The 27,497-nt window shown below is 41.0% G+C and overlaps 2 protein-coding genes across 2 annotated transcripts in view; both read left to right on the forward strand.

The window, feature by feature from the left end:
• Window positions 1–130: 130 nt before the first annotated feature.
• Window positions 131–3,627, forward strand: LOC125762223 (uncharacterized). The gene is made up of 2 exons (XM_049424079.1): window positions 131–578; window positions 650–3,627. Exons 1-2 carry the CDS (start codon window positions 422–424, stop codon window positions 2,689–2,691), a joined length of 2,199 nt encoding a protein of 732 aa, XP_049280036.1. The 5' UTR covers window positions 131–421; the 3' UTR covers window positions 2,692–3,627.
• Window positions 3,628–5,123: 1,496 nt separating this feature from the next.
• Window positions 5,124–27,497, forward strand: part of LOC125764172 (M-phase inducer phosphatase-like) — a 111,925-nt gene continuing 89,551 nt past the window's right edge. The window contains exons 1-2 of the mRNA XM_049428104.1: window positions 5,124–5,735; window positions 5,965–6,506. Coding sequence (XP_049284061.1) covers window positions 6,125–6,506 — 382 coding nt within the window. The 5' untranslated portion in view covers window positions 5,124–5,735; window positions 5,965–6,124. The remainder of the gene's footprint in view (window positions 5,736–5,964; window positions 6,507–27,497) is intronic.

Genomic DNA, 27,497 nt, shown 5'->3' on the forward strand with positions numbered 1-27,497 from the left:
CTATTGAAATAATTATATTTCCAGTTTTTCTGTGCCGGAAACGTCGATAATCTTCTTCAAGACAGAAACTCTGCAAAATTTTGTCACTTTTTCACCAAATCATAAAGTGAATTGACAATTTCATGAAAACCCCGCGGACAAATTTAACGAAAGTTCTCTGCGTCTCTCCCGTTTCCTACCCTGTTTGACCTATACTTGGTGACGTGCACGGTGCTAAAGTATAGCCTTCTCGGATTTTTCAATCGTCAAGTATGTCTATCTCATTCCGCATGCTGTATGTACACGCAGAACTCTTGGATTGCCTTTGTGTTTGTGTGTATACAAAATCATTTTGACAACACCGGCGTTTCAGCCTTCATATTTTGTTTTGATTTGGATCAGACTAAATATATTTTCATTTGCGACTATTAAAAGTGTAAAAATGGCTTGCAATCCGAACGATCGTCAATTTTCTGAGCGACATGATCAGCTTGAAAGAGAATTAGACCAAATGATCGAAGAGGAGTGGAGAATTTTGGGGCCTACTTTGTATGAGGACGGTGGTGCTGAAAGTTTCCCTTGGCCGCTTAGACACTTTGGTAAGTACAGAACACTATAGTTAATGTTTGTTACTTTCATTCGCTATATATATTATGCTTTGTATTTTTAGATACTGCTGCATCAAATACAATTAACGTTGGTGGAGGAAATATTGATTCTAACAGCTTGATACACGGTGATGGTAATGTAAGTGGAGTAACATTTAACAATACTAACACAGTTAGTGGGAATGTAGACATAAACAGCAGTATCAGTGTGGAAGAAGTGGAGTTTAGAGTCCATAATAGTTTTGAAGATTTAAATGAGGGTTTTAATTGCGATGATACAAGATCATCAGAGGGACATGACAAATACAGCAATTTGGGAGGATTTAAGTCGTTCCAAGAAGCTTTAAAATTCTTCTTTGTGGTGAGTCATTTATCCCGTGAAAATTCCAATTTGCTTTTGGCGATCTTACGGAAGTTTTTAAGATTAGATCTTCCAAAAGATTATCGTACCATCATGAAGACACCTGCTTCGGTTAGGAATCAAATTGTTACGATATCAGCTGGTTCATTGTGGTACCAGGGGGTAGAAACGGTATTGAAAAATTATTTCAAAGAAGTTGAACCCGAAGTATCACATTTTAGCTTACAAGTTTCGGTTGACGGACTTCCTCTCTTTAAGAGTTCTGCTAACCAATTTTGGCCTGTATTAATTAAAGTGGTAGAGTTGCCAAATGCACCGGTTATGCCCGTTGCCATATTTTGTGGCAAAAAAAAACCGGACAGCGTTGAAGAATTTTTGCGTCCTTTTGTTGACGAAATGAACTCTCTTATTGAGAGTGGGATGAACTTGGGAGAAAAGTTGATAACTTTTTCCATAAGTGCTTTTATAGCAGATTCTCCTGCAAGGTCATTTATAAAAGCTGTAATGGGATGCAACGCTCTTCATGGTTGTACGAAATGTACTGTTGTAGGAACCAAAGTTGAGGGTAGGGTAATTTTTGAATCCGTAGATGCCTTAGTGCGTACGGACGCTGGATTCCGATTGAGAGAAGATCCACAGCACCATAAAGACCCACGTTCTCCTTTAGAGAATATTAGAAACATTAACATGATTTCACACTTTCCTGTCAGTGATCGCTTGCATTTACTGGAGTTGGGCTGCACTCGTAAAATCCTGAAAGGTTTGCTAGAACATATTTTTGAAAATTTCTATCGGTGGTCTCCGCAACAAAAGAGATCAATAAATGCTTATGTAATTTCGGTAAAACTTCCAAGTGAGTTGCATCGTGCTTATCGGTCCCTATACAATTTAGCTTTTTGGAAAGGAACCGAGTACAGGACGTTTCTGCACTATATAAGTCTAATTATATACAAAGATTTTATGTATGAAGCAGCATATAAGCATTATTTGTTATACTTTTCCGCTATTACGATATTTTCATCGTTAGCTCACAAGAAGTATTGGCCGATTGGAAAACGTTTTTTAAACAAATTCGTACTTGATTTTCATGTACATTATGGTCGTTCGAATTTGGTGAGCAACGTCCATAACTTAATTCACATATATGACGAAGTTCTAGTAAATGGACCACTTGACAGTTTTTCGTCATACCCATTCGAAAACCATTTACAGTTTCTGAAGAAGTGTATTAAATCGGGAACTAAATGTTTGGAGCAGGCAGCTGGCAGATTGTATGAATATGGTGCAGTTCATACACTTGAAACATCCGTGCCTAAAACATATCCTTGGATAAAAGTAGATGGATCTACGGTGCACGTAACGGATAGTTTTCTTCTTTCACCGAATGTTAAAGATCAGTGGTTTTTGACAAAAAATTACGGTATTGTAAAATTTTTGTCTGCATATAAAAATGAAGTACATTCGATTGTTTTGGTTGGAATGCAATATTCTAGCATGAAAGAATTGTTTAATATTGAAATGATGGATGACACCGGGATTCTTGAAATGTCATCCGCCGCTTTAGGAATGTTTAAGGTAGACAGTAGCACTCTTTCAGTTAGAGTAGAAGTACCTATTAGATTAGTCAAATGCAAATTAGTTATGGTTCCCTTGCCTTCTCGATCTCTTTCCCTCTTTCCTCTTAACCGTGATCCATCTGATGCATGTGCTTACATTCCTTTACTGCATACTTTCCAGCCCTAGTAGCCTTTGCACTTTTAATACACATAATATTGGTTTCGTCGTTAGTCTCATTTTTATATCATGTATTTGTACGTAGTAGTAGTACAGTAGTACTAGCTGTTTTTGGTAAAAATTTCATTTTTAAAAAGTTGTGGCTTAATTACAATATGGTTGTGGTGTTAAAGTAGTCAGAGAAAATGATGATGATGATAATTTATCTTTAATTTAACTTCTTTTAAAAAAACAAAGAGTCGTGAATAGTTCTGAAAATTGCGCGCGTTATGCTGGCTACATTCTTGTTGGTGAATGTCCAGTCGTATTACATTTTGTTAAAACCGTTTTTGTCTCAGAACTATGCATGGGAATGAGGGCGGGACATCATCATCATTTTAATGTAACTATGTATGTTTGTATCATGTAGCATGCCCGCTAATTCGTCTATGTTTCAATGAGCCTAGTCGAAGAAACTAACAACGTGTAGGATAAAGATCGTAAACATAACCAGGACATTAAATTCTCAGGATGGATGAAGGAGCGGAAAGGGACCACACTATGCTAGGAAACCTAGAGAGGACGAAATAGGAATGTACAGTAAAAGGTTATCAGCAAACAAAAGTTTAATCCGCCTGCCCCAGCGCAGAACTTACTATCCAGCTATGGTCAAAACGAAACTAAGGAATTCCTGATGAAATCCTTTCATCCTTAACTATGTCAAAAAGATAAGTAGAAGTTTATCTTGCTCGTGTGATTGACTTATTTAGTCGTTCATTCTTATTAGTCACGTGTTATTAGTATAACATATCTTGAAAGTGTCAGGTGTTTCACAATCATTTTCATAAAACAAGCGTCTAGTCGTTAGCGAGAAAGTTTGTAATATCAGTAACATTAGTATAAATCGTTTAACATATTTTTATTGCATGCAATTATTATGTACTAACATTTATTATTATAAAACACAACGTAAATAGGTACACACAGGTATCACACAGAAAATAGGTTTTTAACTCTAATTCTTTTTATTTATAGTATAGGGTTTCTTACAACTACTTTTTCGCAAAGATTTGAACCTTAATAATCTAGTTTTAGCATGCTTAAATTTTTGCTGTAAAAATTCTTTTACCTCCTCATCTCTTGTGCATTTTCCTAACGCTTTAAAGATTTCTAAAACCTGGAGGTATTTAGAAAACTCCACTTTCTTTCCTTCCAGCTTTCCTGCATATCCTGTCCAGGAGCACTGCGCAATGAAGGATGGTTCTAACAATAAGTACAACCCATCATTCATTCGCTGCCTAGATTTGCCTTCGTCTGGGTCTACTTTACTGCTCAGCCAAGCTAAAACCAAGCGAAAGAAAATCTGGTCCCTCAGTCGATCGTTAAACCCCACTAACATTTCTTCATTTTCTATCATTTCATGCACATATAATGCCTCTGGTGGTTGATTGCCCAACAAAACATCAACTTTTGTATGAAGCATTGACAGGCACTTTTGTGAGCAGAAGGACGATCGTAAATTCTGCTCCACCATGCTTCGTAGAATATTATCCTGGCAGCTGCTTTGACTATGTAGATCCAGTTCATGAAATGTGAGTAAAATCATAATTAATTCAATCGTATCAAAACATTTCATAAGGAAATATATTCGACTGCTCACCTTTCCACCTGAATGCCAACATTTCGGTATCCTTGCAATATTTTGTCATCCCGAATTACAGCTTTTTCATTTTTTTTTATTTTTTCAGCTTCCATTCTTTTTTTCCACAGCCGCGTATAACAAAAAATTCAGATAAGCTTAATGTAAGGGAAGTATTTTAAACACTATATGTTTAGTAATTTACTAATGCCACTTTTATTCCCTTTTCAGGCCTGTGCTTTCCCGTGCTTTGAATTCGGATGTTTGACAATGACATTTGACAAAGCAGTACAGAACAGTGATCCGACACCATGCACTACTAATTTAATTATTTATTCTCATTATTCCGGCTAAAATTATGTTCCTTTTATATACTTTGATTCAGTAGTCAAGGCATGTACGTGAATATGTGCATTAAAATATTATGATTATATTATTGTATGTAACATATGTAAGTAATATGAAAAAATTGCAATAAAATTTGAATTTAGTATAAATAAAAAAAAAAAAATTTATTTCGTGTCCTTTTACATTGAGAAATTCCACTGTGCAATGCCTCAAATATGCTCACACACACATACGCATTACGCGCGTATCACACTAACACATGCACACAACGGATGGTTGCAGTTAGGTTGCACAGCAGCCATGTGCAACCACTGTGCAACCATGCTTAACGAAACTTTTGCCCATGGGGTAATGCCTCAAATTTTCAAATAGTGTAAATTTATCTTCAAAAGGCCTATTTGGAATTGTTTGTTGGGTAATGATTTTCCATTTGACAGACCAAACAGATCGTTTTGTATTTACCGTTGCTCAATATATTTCATAAAAGTTTTTACATTATATAAAGTTACAGATAAAAATGTGATTATCAGGTATTTAACTTCGCAAACTGGAAGGTCGCATGTATAAACGTCGCAGCAAAATTATTGTTAGGCTCTTTCCGCAACAACCTGAATCAGCTGATGGTACGGGATCAGCTGTTCGGTTGGTCATTTAACATATTTTCCTTTGTGTTGATGCGGATTTTAAATGGCTTCTCGAAGGACGCACAAGTGGAACAAGATGGTTGGTAAAGTGTAGCGAGTGTGTTAGTCGCTAAGTGAAGCATAATTGTACAATGATAAAAGCATATTAGTCTACCGATTGTAATCATTCACCATCCAGTATACTGATATTAATCAGTTTAGAACACAACAATAGAGCGAAACGTAGTTTTCTTCTTAGCGCCAGTGTCAGTCTAGTGAAAAAGGAGCTGCATGCACTATTTGCGCCAAATGTCTTGTCATCGGTCGTGCTTTCTTCTATCAAACAAATCCTTTTGCTGTTCCCAGTAAGCTCAGTGTGGAGCCCAAATTTTCCCCAACCTCAAGCTACAGTGCATTTGGGAAATGATACACCGAGACTTGGGAAAGTATCGCAGTAGACACAGGTGAGCCTATAAAGATAGTGATCCCGTTGTTTCGGTACGGCTGCACTAGTAGATTAGTTAGCTATGGCGATGTGGTTATTGTGTGAGCATCAAGCGGTAGCAAGCAGAAGTTCGTTTTGTTTTTTGCATGTATCTTTTTTTTGTACACTTTTACTTACTAGTAAGCGATTTTCTTCTCACGTATGATTGTGTAGTGCCTGATAGCAGTGTTTCTTTTGTTCCCTTTCAGTTAACTTGTATACCGGCCGTATCTCCGGAAGCGTAGCGCCCCCAGCCGGAGACTATTTGCCAGTGCCGGGAATTTGACTTGAATTAAGTCTACGCATACCAAACGACCGATTACGATCCAGTTTAGCATCACCTTCGGTTGGAAATCATAACGCAAAACCATGCAAAACAGCCTAGATACCACCGCTGCAAAGACGCAGGATAGTGAGCGAACGCTTGAAATCATGCCAGAACAAATAGTACAAGACATCACCAGCTCCTCAACCCAAAACGTAAACATCCGTCAGCCGAATGCTATCGACGCTGGTAAAAATGATGGAAAGGACCATACCGAACAAGGTGAACGGTTGGCCGTTGATGATGCAGGTTGTAACTTCGAAACACCGACGACGGATAGAACACTATTCCGATTGCGAAAGTGCTCGACAAAGATCTTTGGGCTTTCGCCCGTTTCGGAAATTTCTGCCGCATTGCAAGATTCCGGCCTGGACACCCCTCGGTTGGTACGCCACAACAAAACTCGACCGGTCGGTTTGAGAAAAGGTACGTACAGCATTACAGCATTCCCATATATGAGAGCCCAGATGGTTCGTGTCTTGGGTAACGAAGCATAATGTTTATGCTTCCTTAACATAACGCAAGATGTCGCTAATAGTAATGTTTTATGATTTTAAAACAAAGACCACGTGCAAGTGTTTGATAGGTGCACGTGGATGGATTCGAAATGTATTCGTTTAGAATAATTTTTAACAATTTCAGTTGTTATGTTATCTTCACTATCGTTTTATTTTATTTACTTGTGATATTTAACTGTCCTATATAATTATCGTAATTATTGTTTTCAAGAAACGACCATGTCTGTGTAACGATCGAAGTACAAACCCGTAAACGGAATCGTTGTTTACTTTTCATATTCTGCTCCGCATCAATGTATGCTCACACACCGTCCCTCACACGTACGAATCATTGCCTCTCTGTGCATTCGTGTCGAGGGACGTATCCTTTTCGGTACGTTATAAATAGACCACCCCTGCTAGCGATGGATTCGATCACGCGTTCATGTGAAGTTTTCCAACCCATTCACGTTAGCTGCTGCGTTTAGGTGGCAGCTGTTATCCAGTGGAAAACCCCCTTTCCAATGGTGTCTTTCATCGTTGTGGAAATTTTTTCGCTACCTAGACAATTATTTGTGCTGTCACTACAAGACGTACCAGTTCGGGCAAACGCACGATACAGCAATAACGGTCACTTAACACGGTAACGTTGACGGGACGGACACTTTTGGTGGTTGAATAGTAAAATTTAGTCTCTTCTTTAAACTATACTGACATCATGATCCTCCCGACAAATGATCGTGTGCATAAAAGTAGTGAAGACAGTCGGTTTAACCGTTCAGAACGATTTGCATATGGTTTTTAATTAATTTTTAAACTGCATTTTTAAGCCTTGCGACCATTCACACTGGTTTGCCAGATTGCATTTGCAATGCAGATCGCTTTGTGCAATGTCCTTGATGTTCTTCGACGTACCAAACGCTTGTCACCGCTCGTCACTCAGTCAGTCGCATCAGTCACATTGGTCGGAGAGAAAAAAAAACATGCAAATTACCAGAATCCGGATCTGTTTTGGGCGCCAAACTCTCTTCCCTGCCCGATTCTGGCTAGTAAAAGGGAACTGTTTATGAAAAAGGCGCTAACGCCAGTAAACCAAAGAAAAAAAAAGTTAGTTTAAATACCCTCCAAACACGAAGGCGAGGCGACATCGATTGTAGCCGAAAAAAAAATCCATGTAAAAGAATTGCGGTATCTTGATTTTTCTTACCTATTTTCTTTGCAGCCGTTTTTATGCGCGCACCGTTTTTCCTTTCCGTTTTCTCGAGCGGGTAACCCTCGTCAGGCCAAATCCTGGCGCTACACACTGCTTACACCCCGGCAAGTTGCGCACGGGGATTATTACCGGTTATTGCGAATCCCTGGGTATCGCGCACGTTCTAAGGAAACCCGTCGGCCCTTTAAATTTTCTTAAAAGGTCGCTCGTCCTTGCTTCGGTTGCATTCCACTGCGATGCACATCATCTTGCGACTGTGCCTTTTATGTGTTTGTATATAAACTTGGTTTCTTGATCGTGCTTGTACATAGAACCCTTTTTTTTGGTACAGATTTTTCTTCCGGTTTGTGACAGCTATTGGCCGATGTGCTAAGGCCCACGTTGGATAGGCTTACGGAACAGCCGAAAGGACGAAAATGCGCGCGCGCGCGCGCACACACTCTCTCTCCCGTACACAGGAGCGCCTGTGAGGCCTGGTACTGTTGGAAATGCGCGCCGATCCTTCCCTTTGGGGGGTTTTCCTTGCACAACGGGGAATTGTAATAGGACATACGGTGCATGTGTGTTTGTTAGCGCGCGCATTTTCTTCAAGGCTCATTATGGGTACGCTCCAGTGACTTTCCCTTGTAGTCCGTACGAGTGGATATGCCTGTATGAATGGTGAATGCATTCGTAGATGGCAATTTATGCTAGCACACATAATAGACTCCCTTTTCCTCGTAACATTCGTCCTTCCCTCTTGGCCGCTGTTTGGTCGCTAGAACCAAGGATGGCAGAGTGATGTCGGTGGTACCCGATCAGTCGGCAAGCGCATTTATAATTAAACCTGAGTTGTTGTAAATATATAAAGAATATCTAGGTGTAAATAGTGTAAGGCGCGCAATGTGTTTTTTTTTTGCGCGCCACCATTGCTTAGACCACCGTTGGTGGTGCAGGTACAATTTTTCGTTTTGCCACAACTGAATCCTGCCGAAAGGGGGCCTAAACCCGCATTGTTACAGTTACGGAACCACTGTGTGGGTTTACGGGTTCCCCGGTTTTGAGCCATTTTGGTCTTTTATTTTTGGCGCGAAACCATCCCCTTTGGCGCCAATCGTTTCCATCGATTTTTTTAATGAGTTAATGTGTTAAAAATTTGAGAATATTTTCGCTAATATTTGTTATGCTTCATTGCCGAAATAGGGCTCCCTAGTTGTATCAGAGCAATTTTCGTCCACGACTGAGTGTTGAGCAGCAAATATTTTTCATGATTGAAGTACCATTTTTAGGGTTTTCTCGGATGCACGGGGCTTTGGTAAAGAACAATAACGAGCCCTTTTGTGGGTTAAGATGGTTGAATGGCGCCCCCTCCCATGGTGCAATGCCATTGTTCTTTAGCACAATCGTAATTATTTCATGCCATATCTTGAATACCAGCATTCCGGTCCTGAAAATTACATGCTTTTCATCCCACAATCAAAATGCAAATGGAGCACCGTTGATTGCCCTTAAGGGTTAATGATTGATTAGAGTTTTTGCACTCAACTAGCGATACGTAGGACAAACAAGCCAACGTCTAGTATAATCGATTCAAGATCTTTTAAAGGTGAAAAATTCGGGCAGTCTATAGACCCTGACCAACTTTTGCATGATTTGCTCGGAACGTCTAAAACACCACCGAAATACTTGCTGTACTTCGCATCCACCTGGTGGAGGCCTTTGACCCGGTGTCGGAGACGGACCTTTGTTTAGCTGGCCGAGATCAAGAAGTCACTCTAAAAAGTCAAACCGGAAGCGATATGAGCATTGCAATCGGTCGTTCTTCGCTCCAGTTCCTGCCGGCTGCGGGTTGTGGTTTATTATGCACCGTCGTTCCACAGCCGACGATACACTGCGTGTGCGTATGTAGGAGAGTGTCGGAAATAGGTGTGGAAACGTACGAAACCTTGATAAAGTACAGCGGAAGACGTGGACAGGAAGTGGCAAAAGCTTCGAATGATTGCTGCTAGGTTCGGAACAAAAGGGAAACGATCGGTAAAATTGCGAGCACGAGCCAAAATCTTTAAGAAATGATTCTTCTTCCATCATTTGTTTTGCAGCACAAGCGGAAGGAAAGAAACAAGGATATCGGGGCCGGGGCGAACGGAGTCTTCAGACGGACTGAAGTCTTATTGAATTTGTAGGTTTGCTTGTGGGTTTTTGTGTGTCTGAAAGCTGTTGTTGCATTGCTTTTAGACGCACTTTTTCGCAGTTCGAGGCGCTAAGGACAAACAATTGCGGTGCGTTGCAGTTGGTGTTCCAGATTTGTAGACATTGGTTTTCCATTCTTTGGAAAACAGCTGTGCGTCGATGCGTTATCCTTCTAATAGAGATGGACAATTGTTGCTTGAAGAGGACGTGACTCAATTGTGATAAAGTTAAAATTTATGGGAACGTAGATCACATTCACCATTGTAGAATAGACAATATTCTAGTCTAGACGTCGAAAGCGATTTTGAGTTTGATGTGCCATGTCTAAAATAATTTCTACATTATTTAAGGTAACGAATGCAACAAGTGCTTCCAATTCATTGTGACTTTTAAATGAGCTGAAACATTATTCAAGCACTCTACACCCTACGCAACTAAGTGAGGGCGAGAATTCAGTTTTTTTCCTGTTCCAAAACAGGTAAAAGTTCATCAGCAACAACACTTGGCAACTGGAACTCGGTTGAGCGGCTTTGGCTCGTGCGCAAGTAGCGTGAATTGGGCCACACATTTGGTACGCTAATGACGATATGAATGAGTCCTACGCGTTTCGTGTAGTTATTTCCTATATTCCACTTCACGTACAGCGCTCGACCAAATTTCTTGTCACGGCAAGTGTTTTTGCTCTCTCTCTCTCTCGTCTGTCGCTTTGCTCCATCGATTCGACCAAAAAACACAAGGACCTTAGGTTGGACGCATCCTTGAATTTCTCCTGCTTTGTTTCCCACCGAAGGGAAGATGCGTTCCCGATGTTGTTACACCGTGGTCAACAAAGCGTGATCGTCAGGACACGTGCCCGATAAGCGGTCGAAGGCGGCACACAACACTGCCATGAACGAACCCCGCAAGGATCGTAACAATTGGAAACTGTTGGTTAGATATTCATTTATTCTTCTTGGAAAGGAGTAATTTAGTCGGCACACGGGTACCGCAAACCGGCTAACTTCCCTTAACCTCGAATGAAAAGAAATGTGGGTTTAAAAAATATGTATATACATGTATGTACGCGGGAGGCTTTTTTAGAATCAAGATAAGCTCCGTAATGCGACGACTACCGTCTGGGGCGAAGCAGTCGAAGGATAATAAACCTTTGGGAAACTTCCGGGGTAGCACGATATTGCGGTGAATAAACTTTGAAACAACACAATACTCCTGTTTAGAGTAAGGGTCAATTGTTTGTTTTTTTTTCTTCTTCTTAAGGTGAGAGCTCAAGTTTAGGTGTCTTACACTCTTACCCAGATGGGAGCGGCATTACTTCACGTTGATATTGGGAAAATGTATGCATCTGTGGATGCGCCACAGGCACGTGCCACGAGGGACCAGTTTGCAATGATACGATGGCTATAAAGTAATTAACTCATCCTTATCCTTCACTGCCACCATCGCGTCATGGTCTGCGGAGTCTCGAATAGCCTTGAAGCATAAGAGACTATGAAACTTATGAATAATTAAACACCGGCCCGCCATTCGAATCATCTACCGCATGGCCTTGTACCATCCAGGAACTGCACAAGCACACAAGTGACTTTGCGCTTCACGTCCGATCCTCGTGTCCTGAAATTTCTTTACTGTAAATTTTAATTCATCACTAGCTATATTGCCACCGTGGTCCTGCTCCACTGTTCGACCTATTTCAGCGAGACTATTGGTAGCAAAAACGATGAGAGTAAACAAAAAATTAAACAAAGAAAATGGTAATAATCCCACTTCTTTTTTCGTAGACGTATCGTGCAAAGGAGTACGTACGGTTTCGTGACCTCATGCTATCCCCGTCAGAAGTTGTGGCAGCGCAGACGCACAAATGTTTTTCGGGGGATATCGTCAAACACTATATGCCACACTGGTACGTACGTCCTGCGCCGTCCAGCCGGCATCACATCGGCGCGACATGGTATTTTATATGTGCAAGGGTGTAAGGGCGAAAAAAAGGAGTACAAACTGGCAGGACACGCTATGGACTATATAAAAGTGGAAGGCGCTTTGCGCCGGCGCACATCGGCATCCATCTTCGAAAGAGAGGGTGAGAAAGTGTGCACCAACGTGACCATATGTTGAAATTATCGACCGGTTGGTCGATTCGACGACGCGGGGTTTTGTATCGTTCCCGCTGGTATATCGTACGGCATTGATCAGTCGCGCAACAGGGACTTGTACAGCCGGCCACGAGCGCTGAGGAAGTTTTGGGCTGAAACCCTGGTGCCACCAAGGATTCTTTGCTAGCGCACACCGCTCGGGTGATGCTGTTTGTGGTGCTGGATTTCTATTGCTTGGAAACCATCGAGTACCATTGAGGTGGGGGTCACTGTTGGGCCGGGTGGTTTTGTTACGTGCAGCGTCAAGCAAGGGGAATATTGTATATTGCTGTGTGATAGGTGTACTATTGCAAAACCTTCATGCTGACGTGGTACTTTTGCTGATTTTTGACAATGCGAATGAATTTCGAAGCTTGCGTGTGTTTTTTTTAAGGGACCCTTCAGAAATAGGCACCTTGAGAGTCGAAGTCGGACGGATTGTTCAATGTTGCAGAACAAGAGCAATCAATCGTTGCATTGCGAACCTGGGTATTTCGGAACAAATCAAGCACCTAGATCTTCATGTCTGTAGAGGGAGCATAAGCGATTTAATAGATTTCTTTAGAATGCAGGAATGGGTGCAGTTAATATAGCAATAGGACACAAGCATTCTAAATATAGCAATTCTAATGTACAAATCCTTGGTACTCAGAAATGAAACGTGAAAAACACGAAAATCTTCACGCTCCTATTGCACAGCACTAATGGAATACGAATGATCTTCACGGATCTATTCTGACGTATGTTACCGAGAGTTTCTGGTAAAGATCATGCCGATCCTTTCTAACATCATTGTTACAAGAACTTGAAATATTCCTTGAGTTTGGTTCCACATGAGTTTCAATACGTTATTAGTTAGCTCTTCTCTACTCGGTGGATGACCCCTTCCTAGCTGTAGGTTTTCCGTTAGGTCGAGGGAACTGATATAAATATTTCCCTCCGTTTTTCTTGTCATGCGGCATACGGTATGCTTACCACGATATTACGATATACCTCTCAACTCCTTGAACACTTCTTAAACTGTGATTGACGAAAAGCAGAAACATTTTCCGTAGCGATTACTCAATAATTTCTTATCTACGAAAAGCACTTTCTCATCGTAGAACGGAGAGTGCTGGTGATGATTTTTATTTCTCAAAGCTTTAATAGAACAAATGGAATGGATTTGGCGCGTGCTAAGATTTATATCGTAATACCTACCACCGGTGAAAACAGACGGTACGACACACATTTGTAGCGATCGTGTATGTGCCGGGGGTATCAGTGAGAGCGGGTGCCCTGGGACACAATGGAATGGTTCCGACTTCTATTGCAGTTGCAGTGCCGAAATAGTTGAACGAGGGTGTTGTACGCCTTAAGAAAACGGAAAGGAAAGCTGTCAGCTGTTCACGTCGTCCTCCGGAAGGGCACGCGCCAAGAATAAGTTTTCTTCACGGTTTCTTGACGCTTGGCTGTACTTGTGTGAACGTATATGTGAACGTATCAACTGATGCCAAGGCGTGTAAGATAGGAAATGAAATTTATTACAGTTTTGTTTTTGTCCGTGAGGACTGGTTTGGTGAACTTAATGCAAGGATCATGCTGGCAGGACAGAAAATGGTAGCAAGGGCGACATATGTGCTGTGTGGCCGGGTGTGGCGGGAGTTCCCTTTTTTTATACGGGAGCAATGAACCTAAGGTTTTTGTCTTTTCGCCGAACACAAACCTACCCCAAGTGTAGTGTGTTTTGAGTTCTTCGGGGCTTAAAGGATTTTCATTCAGACTGTCCGGCTCTACACCAAATAGCTAGCGAAATGTTTCTAAACTTTTTTTTGTCGTAAAAAATTATGCTTGTCTGGAGTTTTATTTCTACGTTTTTGCATCCAGTTCAATCAAAATAGCCCATACAGCGCTACTCCCTACTGTTCTTCTTGGTTGCACTTAATTTAATTTACTTTGTTCGTTCGTACATACAAAAAAATGCTGCACAATAAGCGCATTGTACACATTAGGTGGTCATTGAGATTGAATTTTCGCGCCAAAAGCGAATGATTTGCAGTGGTTTGTATGTTGCGTACTGCGCTTAACCGAATGATATTTGAGAGTTTGTAATATGAAATATCTGGACGATTAATGTGTATATCTTTTTTCTATTTTTTAGACTATATTGATGAGCTTGCATTAACAAACAAGAAAAACCTATATGTCAACGTATCTTTTAAGACCAACGAGACCCTTATATCTTACAGTAACTGTGATGAAAATTTGTACCAGTTCAGGCTTGGAATCTCAAAAAGTGGGAAAAGATATTCCCTTCTCGAAAATCATGTCCTGCCATACTTTTGGGTGCCTGAAATTAGTCTCCGGATAAACTTCCCTTCGTCTACAGCCGGGTAGCGTGTTATGTCTTACCGTTGCCGTTTCTGCTCACACTCACTTCCCGCCACGTACTGTTACCGGTCCTAGGCGCAATGTTTAATCCCAGTTCCTTCGCTCAAAACTTTCTTCCGGTAAAGGTAGAAAGGTAATGGCCATAAATCGGAAATAAATCTTCCGTTCCGTTCTGGGGAATTCACGTTTCCAAGGCATCGTCTTTCGTCGTCGTCTCCTTGCGGATGCAAACTTTGATCCGTCCCCTTCGCACACGGGCACTAGACTGACTGACTTTCGATGGATGTCAAATCAAAAGTTTTGGGAAATGGCTTGAAACCCCTAAACCGGCACCTCGGAACTGCCGGATGGTAATAACTCACCACCCCAAAAATGCGTTTTGTGTCTGAAACGTGGAAGCAACGGGGAAAAGAAGCAAGAAAATGAAACCGTCACTCCTCAGGACTGCCCAGGACTTTGTAATGCAGACGACCGTGTGTAGGAAGGGTGTGTAATGTAACATCATGTTAATATTTCTGCTGTGCATAGCGTTATCGGTGGTAGCGCAAGGATGCAACGTTTGGAACACTTTTAAGGGATGCTTTTCCAAATCCTTGAAGGTTCGTTGTGCATGTAGGAAGGCGGCTGCGATCGGTGAATGATCTCGCACTCGCACAGCATGTTTCCATTGTTTAATTAAATTTAGAAACATGCTAAGAATAGGTAGTCCATGCGAGTGTATGGCAATGAGATTTGGAGAGTTATGTTGCCATTAGGCATTGCTGTTTTGTCGCTGTTTTGGTTCGAAAGTGTTTGTTGGTTGTGTAACATTTTGGTATTTTGTGATTGGCTTCCAATCAAACACTGGTAAAATCGAACTCAAGTTGATTTTCTTGAAGAAATCGAAAAAACGGCAATAAGAAACGGTAAACCTTAGGGAAACGGAACAACGAACTCTCGGGGTTGTTTATGTGCAGCTGCAATTGTAGCTTGGGAGGGTGAAAATAATATTGAAACAGTATCGATATTTGTTCGATTGCTTATAATGGGGGAGAAGAAAAAAAGCCGGTAAAGAAAATAACTCCGTACACTCGGTTGGTGAATACCCTTAAACATGAGTTTGTGAGGAAATCTCACAAAACATAGAAACTATTGGTTTCCGTTTGATGTCATGCTGGTTCTTGGCGGAATTTAATGCTTCTAGATACGAAAACCGAACATAGCAAAATCAACTTCTTCAATTTCGTGAAGTCAATGACATTTTCAGTAAGAATGCCTTTTTTTAGCAAAAAAAACAACACATAAATGCTCTAGAATGAAGAGTTTCGAGAGTTCGAATGAAGCGTTAATGAGTTGCTGCGCTTGGTGCTGGTTGCACTGATGAACCACTGAGCGAAACAAACGGAAATGGACGACTGCAAAGAACTAAAGCCAAAAAAACCTCAAGAGAATTTCAACTGATAAAGGCAACAAAAAACAATCGTCCAAAAACTGGATTGATTTCGACCCGTTCTGATGCTTAAGTTTAAGAATTGCTGTTTGCATATCCCCATCATAGAGATGTGAGAAGCAATTAAAAGCTGGAACGCTTTTAAGTTGCTGCACGCTTGTGAATGTTTGCAGAGATGATGCAAGACACCCAACTATCCCATATGGGGATGGACTGGAAGCGAACAGGCACAATACTGTGCGCTTGGAAAGATGTCAGCATCAATAGTAATGCTGAAAGTTATGGTTATTGCATCCTTTGCATAAAGAAGATCGCTTTTGGGATGTTGTATTTTTTTGTTGGTTGTATACTTTTCATTTCATGGCCTATCTCCCTTTTTACCGGAGGACATCATCAAGCCTGACTTTGCAACCAAGTGTGTACATTAGTGTGGTCCGTGTGGGAACTTCATTCGTTGCGGGGCGCATTAAACTTAATTAGTTGCATATTAATGTGTCTTTTAGTGAAAGGTTGTTATTTTTTGTGCATGTGCCGTGATTGTGTTCTTCGTTCGGTTTTTTTCTCTCTCCTCCATTTCGTATCTTATGCGTTTGTTCTACCGACCGGGTCAATGAAGTTATTTTCTTGCGGGAGAAAATAAAATATAACAATTATTGCGTCACGTTATTTGATTTCAGAAAAAAGAAGCTATTAAGAAACAAGCGTTTAAGATACAGATTCTTTGTTAGCATTTTTATGAAAATGCTTAAAAGAGCTAAGAAATGTTTATTGTTTTCATATACCGTTTTGTTTATAAGAAATTTTCCTTCTAATCGTACTTATCTGAAGCATGTTTCGATTATTTTCTAAGTTATATTTCCTATGGGGATACTTTGTTGGATTTGTTTTATCACAAACGCTACAGGCGCCTTGACACTACAGACACACCGCAGGACAAATTTCTCGCCCGTTCGATTAATATCCCTTCGGGGTGCATTTTTCCCTTTTTGCGATCATATATCGGTTCCGATCGGTTTCCTTTTTTACCCGTTATTTAAACAAAAAGACATAAATTCTTCCCTTTCATTTGAGCGTTTTTGAAACGCCTAGAATTTGCAACGAAACCTCACTAAGAAAGGGTTCTGCGAAGAAAGGGAGAAAGTAAATGTATTAAGGAACGGATGTACCGGAATGGTGGCCTTTGCCTAGGGTGCCTGCCAAATATTCTTACAGATTTTCCTTTCGATTCCTTTGCCAATTGCTTCAGCACTAGGCAAACTTTCGATGAATCCTTTCACTGATAGCAAATCAAGGTATGAATAAATTATTGAAGTTCTTTGTACGTTTTACTACGCTGCCGGCGAGCCCCTTAATTTATTGGCCGTAATTAATCCCTTGGAATATCGATTAGAAGATAGCAATGCTTATTTTCGCGGGTTCTAAATGCAGGGAGAAGCTGTGTTTTCGGGTGAAAAGAAAAGGGGCACAAGATGCAAATGCAACGAAACCGTTTTCCTGGTGCAGATATTGCACAGCACATATGGAAATTGCACACCAAACAAAGGATTCGGATGAATGAGCAGTAACAGTAACAGAAAGTGTTCGGTCTGGCGCAATCACACCACGATGCACGGGCATGAGAAGGGAGAGACAAATAGTGTGATAAAACGGAAGAATGGCATCCCACAGGGTGTGACTATGCTAATGGTGGTATGGCGTTTTGTGCAACAACAATGGAATCAAATTAACCGAAGCAAAGTGCAGCCGAAGCCGTATAAGAATACGCTTCGGAAAATAGGGGGATGATTAGATGCGATTAGAAGTTGGTGCTTGATTTGCGTGTGGAATCTCACGCCTGCAAAGCCCACGGGGGTAGGCCGGAATGGGTGTCATTTCGTTTCGTTTGTATTGGGAAAGATTTTCAGAAGTTACTTGATCGGAATGGCACGGTATTTTTAGTTAGAGATATTCGTATATGTCCTAAACTCTCCCAATAGTTGCTTGCAAACGCGTCCCATGCGAAGAATTAAAAGTCAAAACAGTAGTACTGTACATCTGCCTGGCGCCAAGAACGTGAGGATGATGTGTTGCTGGAACTGTTTGCTCTGGACAGATGCATCACCAGGTTGCATCAACTGCAAAAAGCCATACGCGCACGGTACCCTCGCAACTTCTCAACTGCGCAAAATATTGTGCACCTTCGATCGAGCGTCTTGGATTTGCTTAGATCGTCGTCCCTTCCTGAATATCCTGCACCGAATGTTGGATAGCGTTCCGGCGCGGATGGGACGATCCTTTCTTGTGCTATTGATGAAGTGAATAGGACATTAATTTCTTTGGTTTTTTGATGCTATATAGCCGGAAAGAGGACTCGCAACGAGAAGATGTGCGTTCTGCTTTAGGGAAACCTCGTACATAGTGGTGCATTGCGGAGGGATGATCATCAGGATCAATGATTTATCAAACGTCAATCGGGGATCCTGTTTCGTCTGTGTGTGCGCGTTGCGTCTACGAGGTGAACGAATTTGAGTTTCGGGTTTGGGTTCGTTTACCTGGGACACGGTACAGGTCGCTGAACTAAGGACTAAGGATGGCTTGTAAAAGGTAGGGATTTTTACAGGACGAAATGAAGAGGAAGAAAAACAGAAGAAGACATTTGGAAACTGCATCCCAACACGAAGAACGCAGCCAAGAAAGCGAAAACCAAGAGAAAAAAAAAACAAACTCATCCCGAAAGGGAAAGCCAACGGCAATTTGAGGAACCGTTACGGAGCGAATTTTCATTTTTATTAGATCCCAACAGTGAATCAGAACCGAACCATTCCTTGACCCAAAATTTTCTCCAACCGTATATCCTAATGGGTGTGTGCAAGCGAGAACGATAGAGATTTGTTTTGGATTAGTTTGTGCAATTAGGTTCGTTGTCTTTGGTGAATTTCTTCGAACGATTATGTCCGCTGTCGAAAAGGGAACACACTGTAACTTTTAAGCCGAGGATGTACTTGGGTACAGTGGCCATCAACGTCACCAGGATGATGAGCGTGCGGAATGAGATAACACATAAATTATCAGTCTTTCCCTCTGGAGGGGTGAAGATATGTGGGCAAACGGGTGACTGCAGCTGGACGTTTGAAAGGATACATTGCTATATCGGTAACGGTGACGCGAAATTTCGAGTACTCTCCGAATCTCCGAAGGTCCAACGTAAATTACCTGGGAACTGTCCGCGAAGAGGATTTCCACTGATACTGGCAAGGTTTATGTGCTTCGCTAAGCACCAGTGCCCTCTTAAGGATACAAAACCCCTTTAGCTGATGCTCTCCAGAACTCTGGCAGCTGAATCGTCGGGCTATTCGCGTTTGATGGGTCTCGCGAGATTCGCGGGTCTCACGAGGGTTTTGCTGCTGGCGTGGTCTTCCGGCAGGATACCCTTTTCTTTGGAAGACCCGGGAGCTGTGATTTATTTTTATTGCTAATCAAAATAAACCGTAATCTTGAGGAACAATGCCCCGGCACCGTATCGGGTACCGTGCGCAGAATGCTGACCGCGGAACTCGCGAGGTCCGCAAGGGTGACCAACCTTCAGGGGTTGGTCAGGGGGAAAAGATTAGGGCAGCGAGACATCAGCGAAAGGTCAGCGTAACGTCGGTGTAAGTCAGTGACCCTTACCGGTTTCTTTCGCCTGTCCGAAGTGCTCGCCAGGATGGGATGCTAGTGGCCCGGCCATAGTCCATAACCCCTTGACTGGCCACTTCAATCTTTGGTTTTACGGTAATGTCTGATCATCATGGACAGTCGAACATTGGGACTGGCAAAGGGTTGCCGATGGAGACGCGGTGCCCTCAAGCGTAAAACAAACGAACTTTCTTCCATTGTTTGCCGGCGTCTTGACCGGTGTTATCTTGCCCTATTCTTCACATTATGCTAAGCCATTCTTTACTCTGGTGTGTAGGTTTTTTTTTGGTCGTGCTTTACGATTTATTTACCCGCGAAAGATCGCATGTAATGCATCCGGCACAATGGACAATGTAAGGCTTTAGGCGAAACTGGCCATCTTCCTACGGTGCAGGTACGGTCAGTGGTTCGCGGACCGCGGAAATTAATGCATAATTAAACGGCCTGACCCTTAGGGTTGCTGCGGGTATGTTCGGGAGCATATTACTGGTCAGAAAGTGGTCATCGGGTTGCGCATCTCTTGAAGTGCATCCCGTCGAAGAAATGTGAACCTACTTGACTCGCGGCAGTATCTGTTGTAGCTATTTCGATGGTTTATTATCCGGGGTGTCCGTTCGTGAGCATGGTCAGTGTGGACGTGTTCCTAAAGGATAGAAAGAATAGTTGTGGAAAGGTAGCACCGAGCGCCGGGCATTGCTTGCCCGATTTCTTGGACGAGAGCGTTAAGTGAATCTGTTATGCGTGAATGGAAGTATATGTATTTTCTCGGTTGAATTGGAAAGGATCGCGTAGTGATTGAAATATGAATATGCTGTATATTTTATTTGATTACTGGAAAAAGGCCCCCTTTTTTCACACCTTTCGCTTTCGCGAGCTGAGACGGTTTGCTTCATTGTCTGGAGGTGCAATAAGTCTTTCTTTTTGTTTGATGAAAAAAAGGAAACGTTACACGGAGAACAAAACGTGTAACGCGAGTAACTTAACGTTGGGTTTTTTGTGTACGGTTGTAGATGTTCATATTGATCCAACATTTCAAACGTTTGAAATCAGATAAGGCTAGGCATGCTTTTGGTGTAGTATTCAATAGAACAGAGAGTGAAAATAATGAAAATAATTATGTACAGTAAGCCCAAAAAGTATTCGTCGGTTTTATCTTGTTCAACAGAGCTTCGACAAACAATCGATAAACTGTCTCTAGTAAATAAGCATGACTTTGCTGTGCTACTTGCAATATCCAGACGTCTCTTCAAATAAATTCTTAGTGAAGTACGCGCCACAATCTTGTACGGCACTAACACCACTCTCAAAACCATGTCTCGGCAATTCAATAAATGATCTTCACTGTTTGATTTCACTATGTCAAAGCCACAATTTAAGAGATTCTTTGCGTATAAGTTAATTTAAAGTGTCCTCAAGAATTTCAATAATAATTTCAAGATTAAATTGAATAGAAGAATCTATTATCCACCAAGACGCATAAATGTGCAATGCCATCAATAAGACTGCAACAGTCGACTATATGCTTGACAGTGACCTCCATTCACGTGTAAGTAACAATACTACGGTGACCTTCCCGATCAGTAGATGTAACATATTACGCTCAACTAATGTCATTTCCTTTATATCTCCCTTATACGCAGATGATGGGTAGTATGGATCGCGAATGACATCATTGCCATTTTTCGTTATCAGCACCCGTCTGCTTCACTGACGCCGGCTGGTGAAAAGATTAGCAAAAATTCTAGCTGAATGTTTACCGCGCACCGTTTGTAGGTCAATTCTAACGGAAATTCGTCTTCATTGATTGTTGAGACGGCGTGGAAGAGGATGGTCTGGAGCCCCTGATAAGAAAGATGTTGCGGTTCGATCGGCGGTCCCATTCATAAGCAATTCTTAAAGCATTCCTTTCCTCCCATTCGCGAACGGTGCAAACAGAACCCGGGTCCTAACAATTGGTTGTCTTATCAAAAAAAGAAAACGATAGCAAGGGTGCAGGAGGATCGTCCGTTGCGGTCTTGTTTTCTAACTCATGCACCGTAGGGGCGACCGTTGGCAGAGTGCAACCTTAGCGCAAGTTTGCGCCCCGTCCCGCATTGATAACCTTCGGTAATCGGGCAATATTTTTGGCGCGAGTTTTTCACATTAGCACTGCTAACCTTCGCCCCGGCTGATGGTGCAATGTGGATTGCAGCGTACATACTGTGCGGCATAGTACAAAAAGGATTGCCCACATACCATGGCAGGATTTATGGGTGCAACAATGTTGCACTGGGAGTTGCAATCAGAAGTATAATTATTTTCTAACCAAAAAATAAAAGCAAAGAACAATTTAATCGAATTAAAAACAGCACCCGATAGCGCTTGGGACAATCGGGTTGTGTGTGTTTTTTTTAGCTTGCTCACAGCAACCGAAACCAGCACGTTACGTATGGGAAGGCAACAGTTTAGTTTTTGGGTTTGAAATTCTTTCGATTACGGTTACCAGTTAGCCGATTGCTGACTGGGAATGGGGGAAAAATCGTAATATCGTAAGATTGTTTATGCACTGTTCGGGCAACAAAGGCAAGCGGCGAGGTGAGTGACAAGAAGTTGAACCAAACAAAAAAAAAACGCTACCCCTAATGCATTAGATTTCCCGCGCGCGTACTCAAGGCAGTAGAAGCTTTTCTTCTTCGTCCTGGCAATGGAAAGAAGGTAGAAGAATGTCGATCTTTTTTCACCCCTCCTGGTCGGATTGTGGCACCCCTAGCAGTTTTTTTTCTGTAGTCGTTTTGAAGATCGCGCGCTTTGGTAAGAGTAATTTCTCTTACTGAGGAACGTTTTGTACTGGTGCTTGGCGTAGTTGTAGTTTGACTTTTTTTTGGGAGCGTTTTAACGCAACCCGCCTGCAGTGGTTATTCCCGCGATTTCTCCGGAAGCTAAACCACGCTTTTAATGCAAAGACATTTGGTTCCGCATTGGAGTGTAACACATTCGTAGCATAGAAGAGAGAGATTTAAATAAAAAAACGCATATGCTTAAAATAATGATTGATAACATTATCAACGACGCAGCGCGCTTGCGATGTGGAAAACGTTTATGATACGGATTCTCGCGCACGATGCAGCAGCGTCTTGTGCATACATTGCTTGAAATTAATGGTAGACAATAAAACGAAAACACGCTGCACATGCCCCTTCACGTGTGCGTGTTTAGATATTCCCGCTGGCATGAACACCCGGAAGGAAAACTGTTTTGTCACCACCGACTTTTGTGCATAATGCAATCGACTACGGTGTGTACTGTGTTTTCCTGGGATGAGATCGGTTTGCTTAGGGGGTATCATTTTTTTTTTCTTGCAGGGAATAGATATGTGTGTGCTTGTTTTTTTGTTCTTAATTTTAAAACTACTATTTTTATGCATGAGAAAATGTTGAGCACATTAATGGCGATGAATGAAAAAATAAAAAATAAAATAGAGACCGAAAGGAAAATTACAGCAGACGGTGATAGTTGACAATTTGATGATACCAGTTTTGGAAAGCAACATTTTTTGGGAACCGTTGACAAAAGATTAATCACGGCTTGCCTCACAGCAACGTGTACGTTTGTTGCCTTTTTTTTGTGCCTTACCAAAAAACCAAATGACTGGTGTGGTTGACGGTAAGTGTAGTTGTGTTTCGAAATTTATGCTTGTAAAAAATAGCAATTTATTGAAAAAAAAGACTAAATTTGAGGAATAAAAAAAATTCCTCAACTATTGGGGAGGAATTCCACTTTCCGGCTTTGATGTGCTCGTGCCCGGTTTTTCCTGTTGCTGGGAAAATCTCACAAACCTTTCGCCTTCTTCTCCGGAAACACTGAACTCTCGGCCCCCCCAAAGGAACGGGATGATGCATAAATTAAGGGTTTGAAATTAAAATAATCATACCATCCTTCTATCCATGGTTGATGTCGTTCGATCTTGTTTGTTTTAGCAGCGAGGGAAGCAACGTAAACGCCTGGCCCAGGTTGTGATGCATGATGCGCTCATGGTAACGGTGAAGTTACAGCTGCCGAGACAAGTACGTCCATAAGTCCGATAGTAATGTCGCACGAAGAGTTTGCTAGATTACGTAATCCGGGGAGATGCAAACAACAAGAAAAAAATGCATCTCTCGATGAGCGTTGATAAGGGAATAAGACTAAACGTGCCCGTACTTGCTGGCCGGCACTGAACCAAGCCAACCTTTCGATTGCTACGGCACATTCATGCTGCGGAAGAGGTTAACTGGTTCTTCAGCTTGTTTGTTTGGACGTGCACTCGGTTCCGAGATGGTCATCTTGGGGTGTTATGCCCCGGTCATTGTTTTTACACACAACCGAGAGAGAGAGAAGCAGAGTCCATCCTTCGGTTGGCCATTCTACCGTCTGGTGAACAATGCAGCGACTTATTAGATTTGCCACGGATAATTCAACCGTCCAGTGTTGATGGTTTGGCTGGTCCAGCCGGAGTCGGATTTCGAACATTTTCCATCTGCTTTGAACTAGTTTTGATTAAGCGATCATATTGACCTTTGCCGTGACGTGACATCTTCTGTTTGCTGACGCATTTCTCAAGCATTTCTCCCAGGGACGCACACGGTAATGCAGGACTCGAAACGATGGTGAGGACAGTTATGAACGCTTTGAATGGGATTCCTTCACCTGAACGCCGAGTCTTAGTCCGGTTTGACGAGATCCCGGACGAAACGACGAACGTTTTTGATGGGGTATTTTTTTTTTGTTTCAGCGATTACAATGATTGATGCTTAAGATGAACGATAGAAATGAACCGGAACTGAGTGAATAAAAAAAGTATAACGCATTTCGAACCCGTAACCGTAACGGTCTTGGATCAAATCCAGTCAAAGACAATTCTTTGCACATTTTGATGTCGCTATTTCATCTCATTTGTATAGATTAGATAGGATGATGATTTTGTACTGTACGCTTCCGGTGTGGACTTTTTGTGAAACTTTGTCCAAAATTGTTTTGATTTAATTTTCTTGCTTATGAATGTATCATTGTGTATGTTATATCACTCAGGACACGTGTGCTGGTCATCGAATTTAAATACAGTCTTTTTTCCATATATCACAAGCTGCTTTGCGTACAAACGTACCATTTTCTCACATTCTACTTGCGATCAATCATATTTGCTCGGTTGTAATCTGGTTTGTTGTCCTTCCGACATATTTGCTCGCGATATATCTGATTACATTAAAACTTCCAAAATTTAAGAACGTTTTCCTAGGTGAGAATGGTGTAGAGTCGTGCTGTTAGATCAATATTTGCTCCATGCGGCGTGTGGTTGTTTGAGGTTTATGCTAGGGAGCCATACACATTGACATGGTAAATGCCGGAAGTGATATAGGTGTGTAACAGGCTTTGACCTTACCTGTTTTGTCACCTATCTTATCATCGGACTTTCTTCCCGTTCCATCACTTGGTGGAAATTAGTGAAGCGCGGATATATCTTACTGACTTCACGAACGTTGGACACATTGAGACGTTACTCAATGGTCTGGAAATAAACGGACACAGAATGGTTACGTTCTATGCCAAGTCCAGATTAAGTCTGTCTTACTTTGGTCCGGTACTTTATTATATATCATTCTAAAAGTATGCTTAAGTTTGACGCCTTTGTCGTTCTTGGGCGGAGCCTCGCGGGTTGACCTACTTTCTTGCGCTTAAACGCTTTTGTCAAAACGTGGACATGTTTTGCCTCGTAAACAATTTTGGGCTTCGCTGCGCGGGTCAGTTTTGATTTTTGATTTGGTGTTATTAAATAATCATCCGGGTTCTACCTGTTGACGTTTCCAATGGTTGTGGCCAATGCTGACGCAGCACATGTATGTAGCCTACTTGCATTGGACTCATTTACTTTATGTGGGTCATTATAAATTTGGGTTGCATACTTGTGTTGTCTATTTCTTAAATACCGATCCCAAAGTCTGATTTCTGTAATAGCTGTTACTTTAATACTAGCTGTATAGCAGATTAGATATTATCTGCTACACCTCCCCTCTTTAGGAGAATAATATTATGATTGAGTTCTATTTTACGAAAGATTAATATTATTCTATTGTTGTTTTTTTATATTATTTTTTTTTCAATTCAGTGCTATATTATAAAATTTCTTATGGGGGATAATATTTTATGTGCATTGATTTGTTGACTAGAGATTTAAAATTGGGAAACTTGTAATCTAATGTATGAGGTTTGAACTTGATTTTTGAGAATTTGTTACATTCACAACTAGATGTGAGTTTTTCATCATGCTTTTCTTCGTTTCTTTGTTTCATTTTAGAAATCAATACATGCAATTTTGTTTGAAGAATCTGTTTATACTTTTCTTTAACTTTGCTCATTATCGATGCTTTGCGCAATTCTTCACATACAGTGGAATAATTTGTATTCAATCCTTCATTTTTAATGTATCTAGCCTCTCTCTTTGGGCAATATTTATCATTTTCTTTCTCATCATTTATTCCTTTTTTGAGTGATTCATTTTTCTTCTTCATATTGACGCTTTGATTTGCATTAATTGCATCTTTTTGTTCTTTGATTGCTTTGTAGTGTACATCAATGTAACTTTCTGTGTCATGTGTAACTTTTATGTCTCTTTCAAATTGTTCATTATACAACTCATCATTATATACTTTTTTAATTCCTTTTATCTCTTTATCGACGTCATGATTCTCACAAATATTTTCATGTATAAATTGTGTACTGGCGTTGTACAAGTCGTATTCGTAACTTGGTTCCTCTTGTTGTATTGTTTTACTGAGGTTCTCTTCTCTAGTGGTATCATCATTTTTATCATAGCTGCTTTCAGGCTGATATTCTTTATAATAGTCATTATATAATTCGTTTGTTCTGATGCCGTTATTAAAATATTTGTTTGATGTGGTCATCAACATTTGTCTGTTTTCTTGGTTCCTCTCTTCAAAGTTAAATCTTGATTCGCACATTTCATGATTTCTTATATGAAGAATGTTCGTTGTTTCTTCTTTATCTTCATATTTTGATGCGTTAGCATTAAACGTATTAATTGATTCATTTTGTACATTCAAATTCAACCAAAACTTGGGTTGATCAAAAAAATGGTTTCCCTGTGCTTGTACTGACGTTTGATAAATACGGCGATTATTATTTGTTCGCCAGCTTTGATTTCTAGTGTTTTGTGGGTTTGCCCTATAATTTTGTTGTGGTCTATTATCTGAATTGTACCTGCTTCTGTCGTGGTAGTTGTTAGTAACTCGCTTCTGGTGATACACGTAGTTTTGTTTGTATTTGTTGTATCGGTGATTTGTGTTGTTATTGTAAGTGTTATTCCTAGTATATGGTTTGTCAGGCATTCTAACGTTGAAAATGTGTTTGTTAGTATCATCATCCTCGTTTTCCATTACTTTTTGTGTAGCGTCTGTTATGGTCGTAAATGTTCCTGCTTTTAGAAGCGTTTTTGTTTCCGCATTATGAATCTTTTCTTTTAGTGTATCTATTCCCTTTTTCACAATCATGTCGTTTGCAACTATTTCTGGGATTCCTTGTTCTAGGTAAATTAATTTTAACTTTGCTGTCAATAATTCTACTTCATTGCAAATCTTTTGAATATCTCCGGTTTTTATTGCTCTGAGTTTTGCTATTATTTTGTCCGGATTAGGTTTCTCTTCACACCTTAATTTTATATCATCCAATAGTTCTTTGAATGTTGTTATTGAAGTTGGTAATCCTATCCTTGCTTTACCTGTTAATCTAACTCTTAAAAATTTTACTAGAATTGCTTCGTGGTGTTCGTTCAACTCGAACAGTAACTTAGCGGCATCTTCGAAGGTGCTAAACCTTTCGGCTGATCCATCGTAGATGGGTACTAGAGCTGCGGCTGTTTCAAAGTCAAAATTAGCCATTTTTATTTCTTTTGTTCTCTGTTTCCTTGACTAAGCTTTCTAACGA

The sequence above is a fragment of the Anopheles funestus genome, chromosome 2RL (genome assembly GCF_943734845.2).
Source record: "Anopheles funestus chromosome 2RL, idAnoFuneDA-416_04, whole genome shotgun sequence".
Lineage (NCBI taxonomy): Eukaryota > Metazoa > Arthropoda > Insecta > Diptera > Culicidae > Anopheles > Anopheles funestus.

Excerpts from the sequence above, each read along its gene's own strand:
- LOC125762223 (XM_049424079.1), top strand. The coding sequence starts at position 422 with ATGGCTTGCAATCCGAACGATCGTCAATTTTCTGAGCGACATGATCAG. Across the intron at positions 579-649 it reads TTGGCCGCTTAGACACTTTG|ATACTGCTGCATCAAATACA; the intron begins GTAAGTACAGAA and ends TTGTATTTTTAG.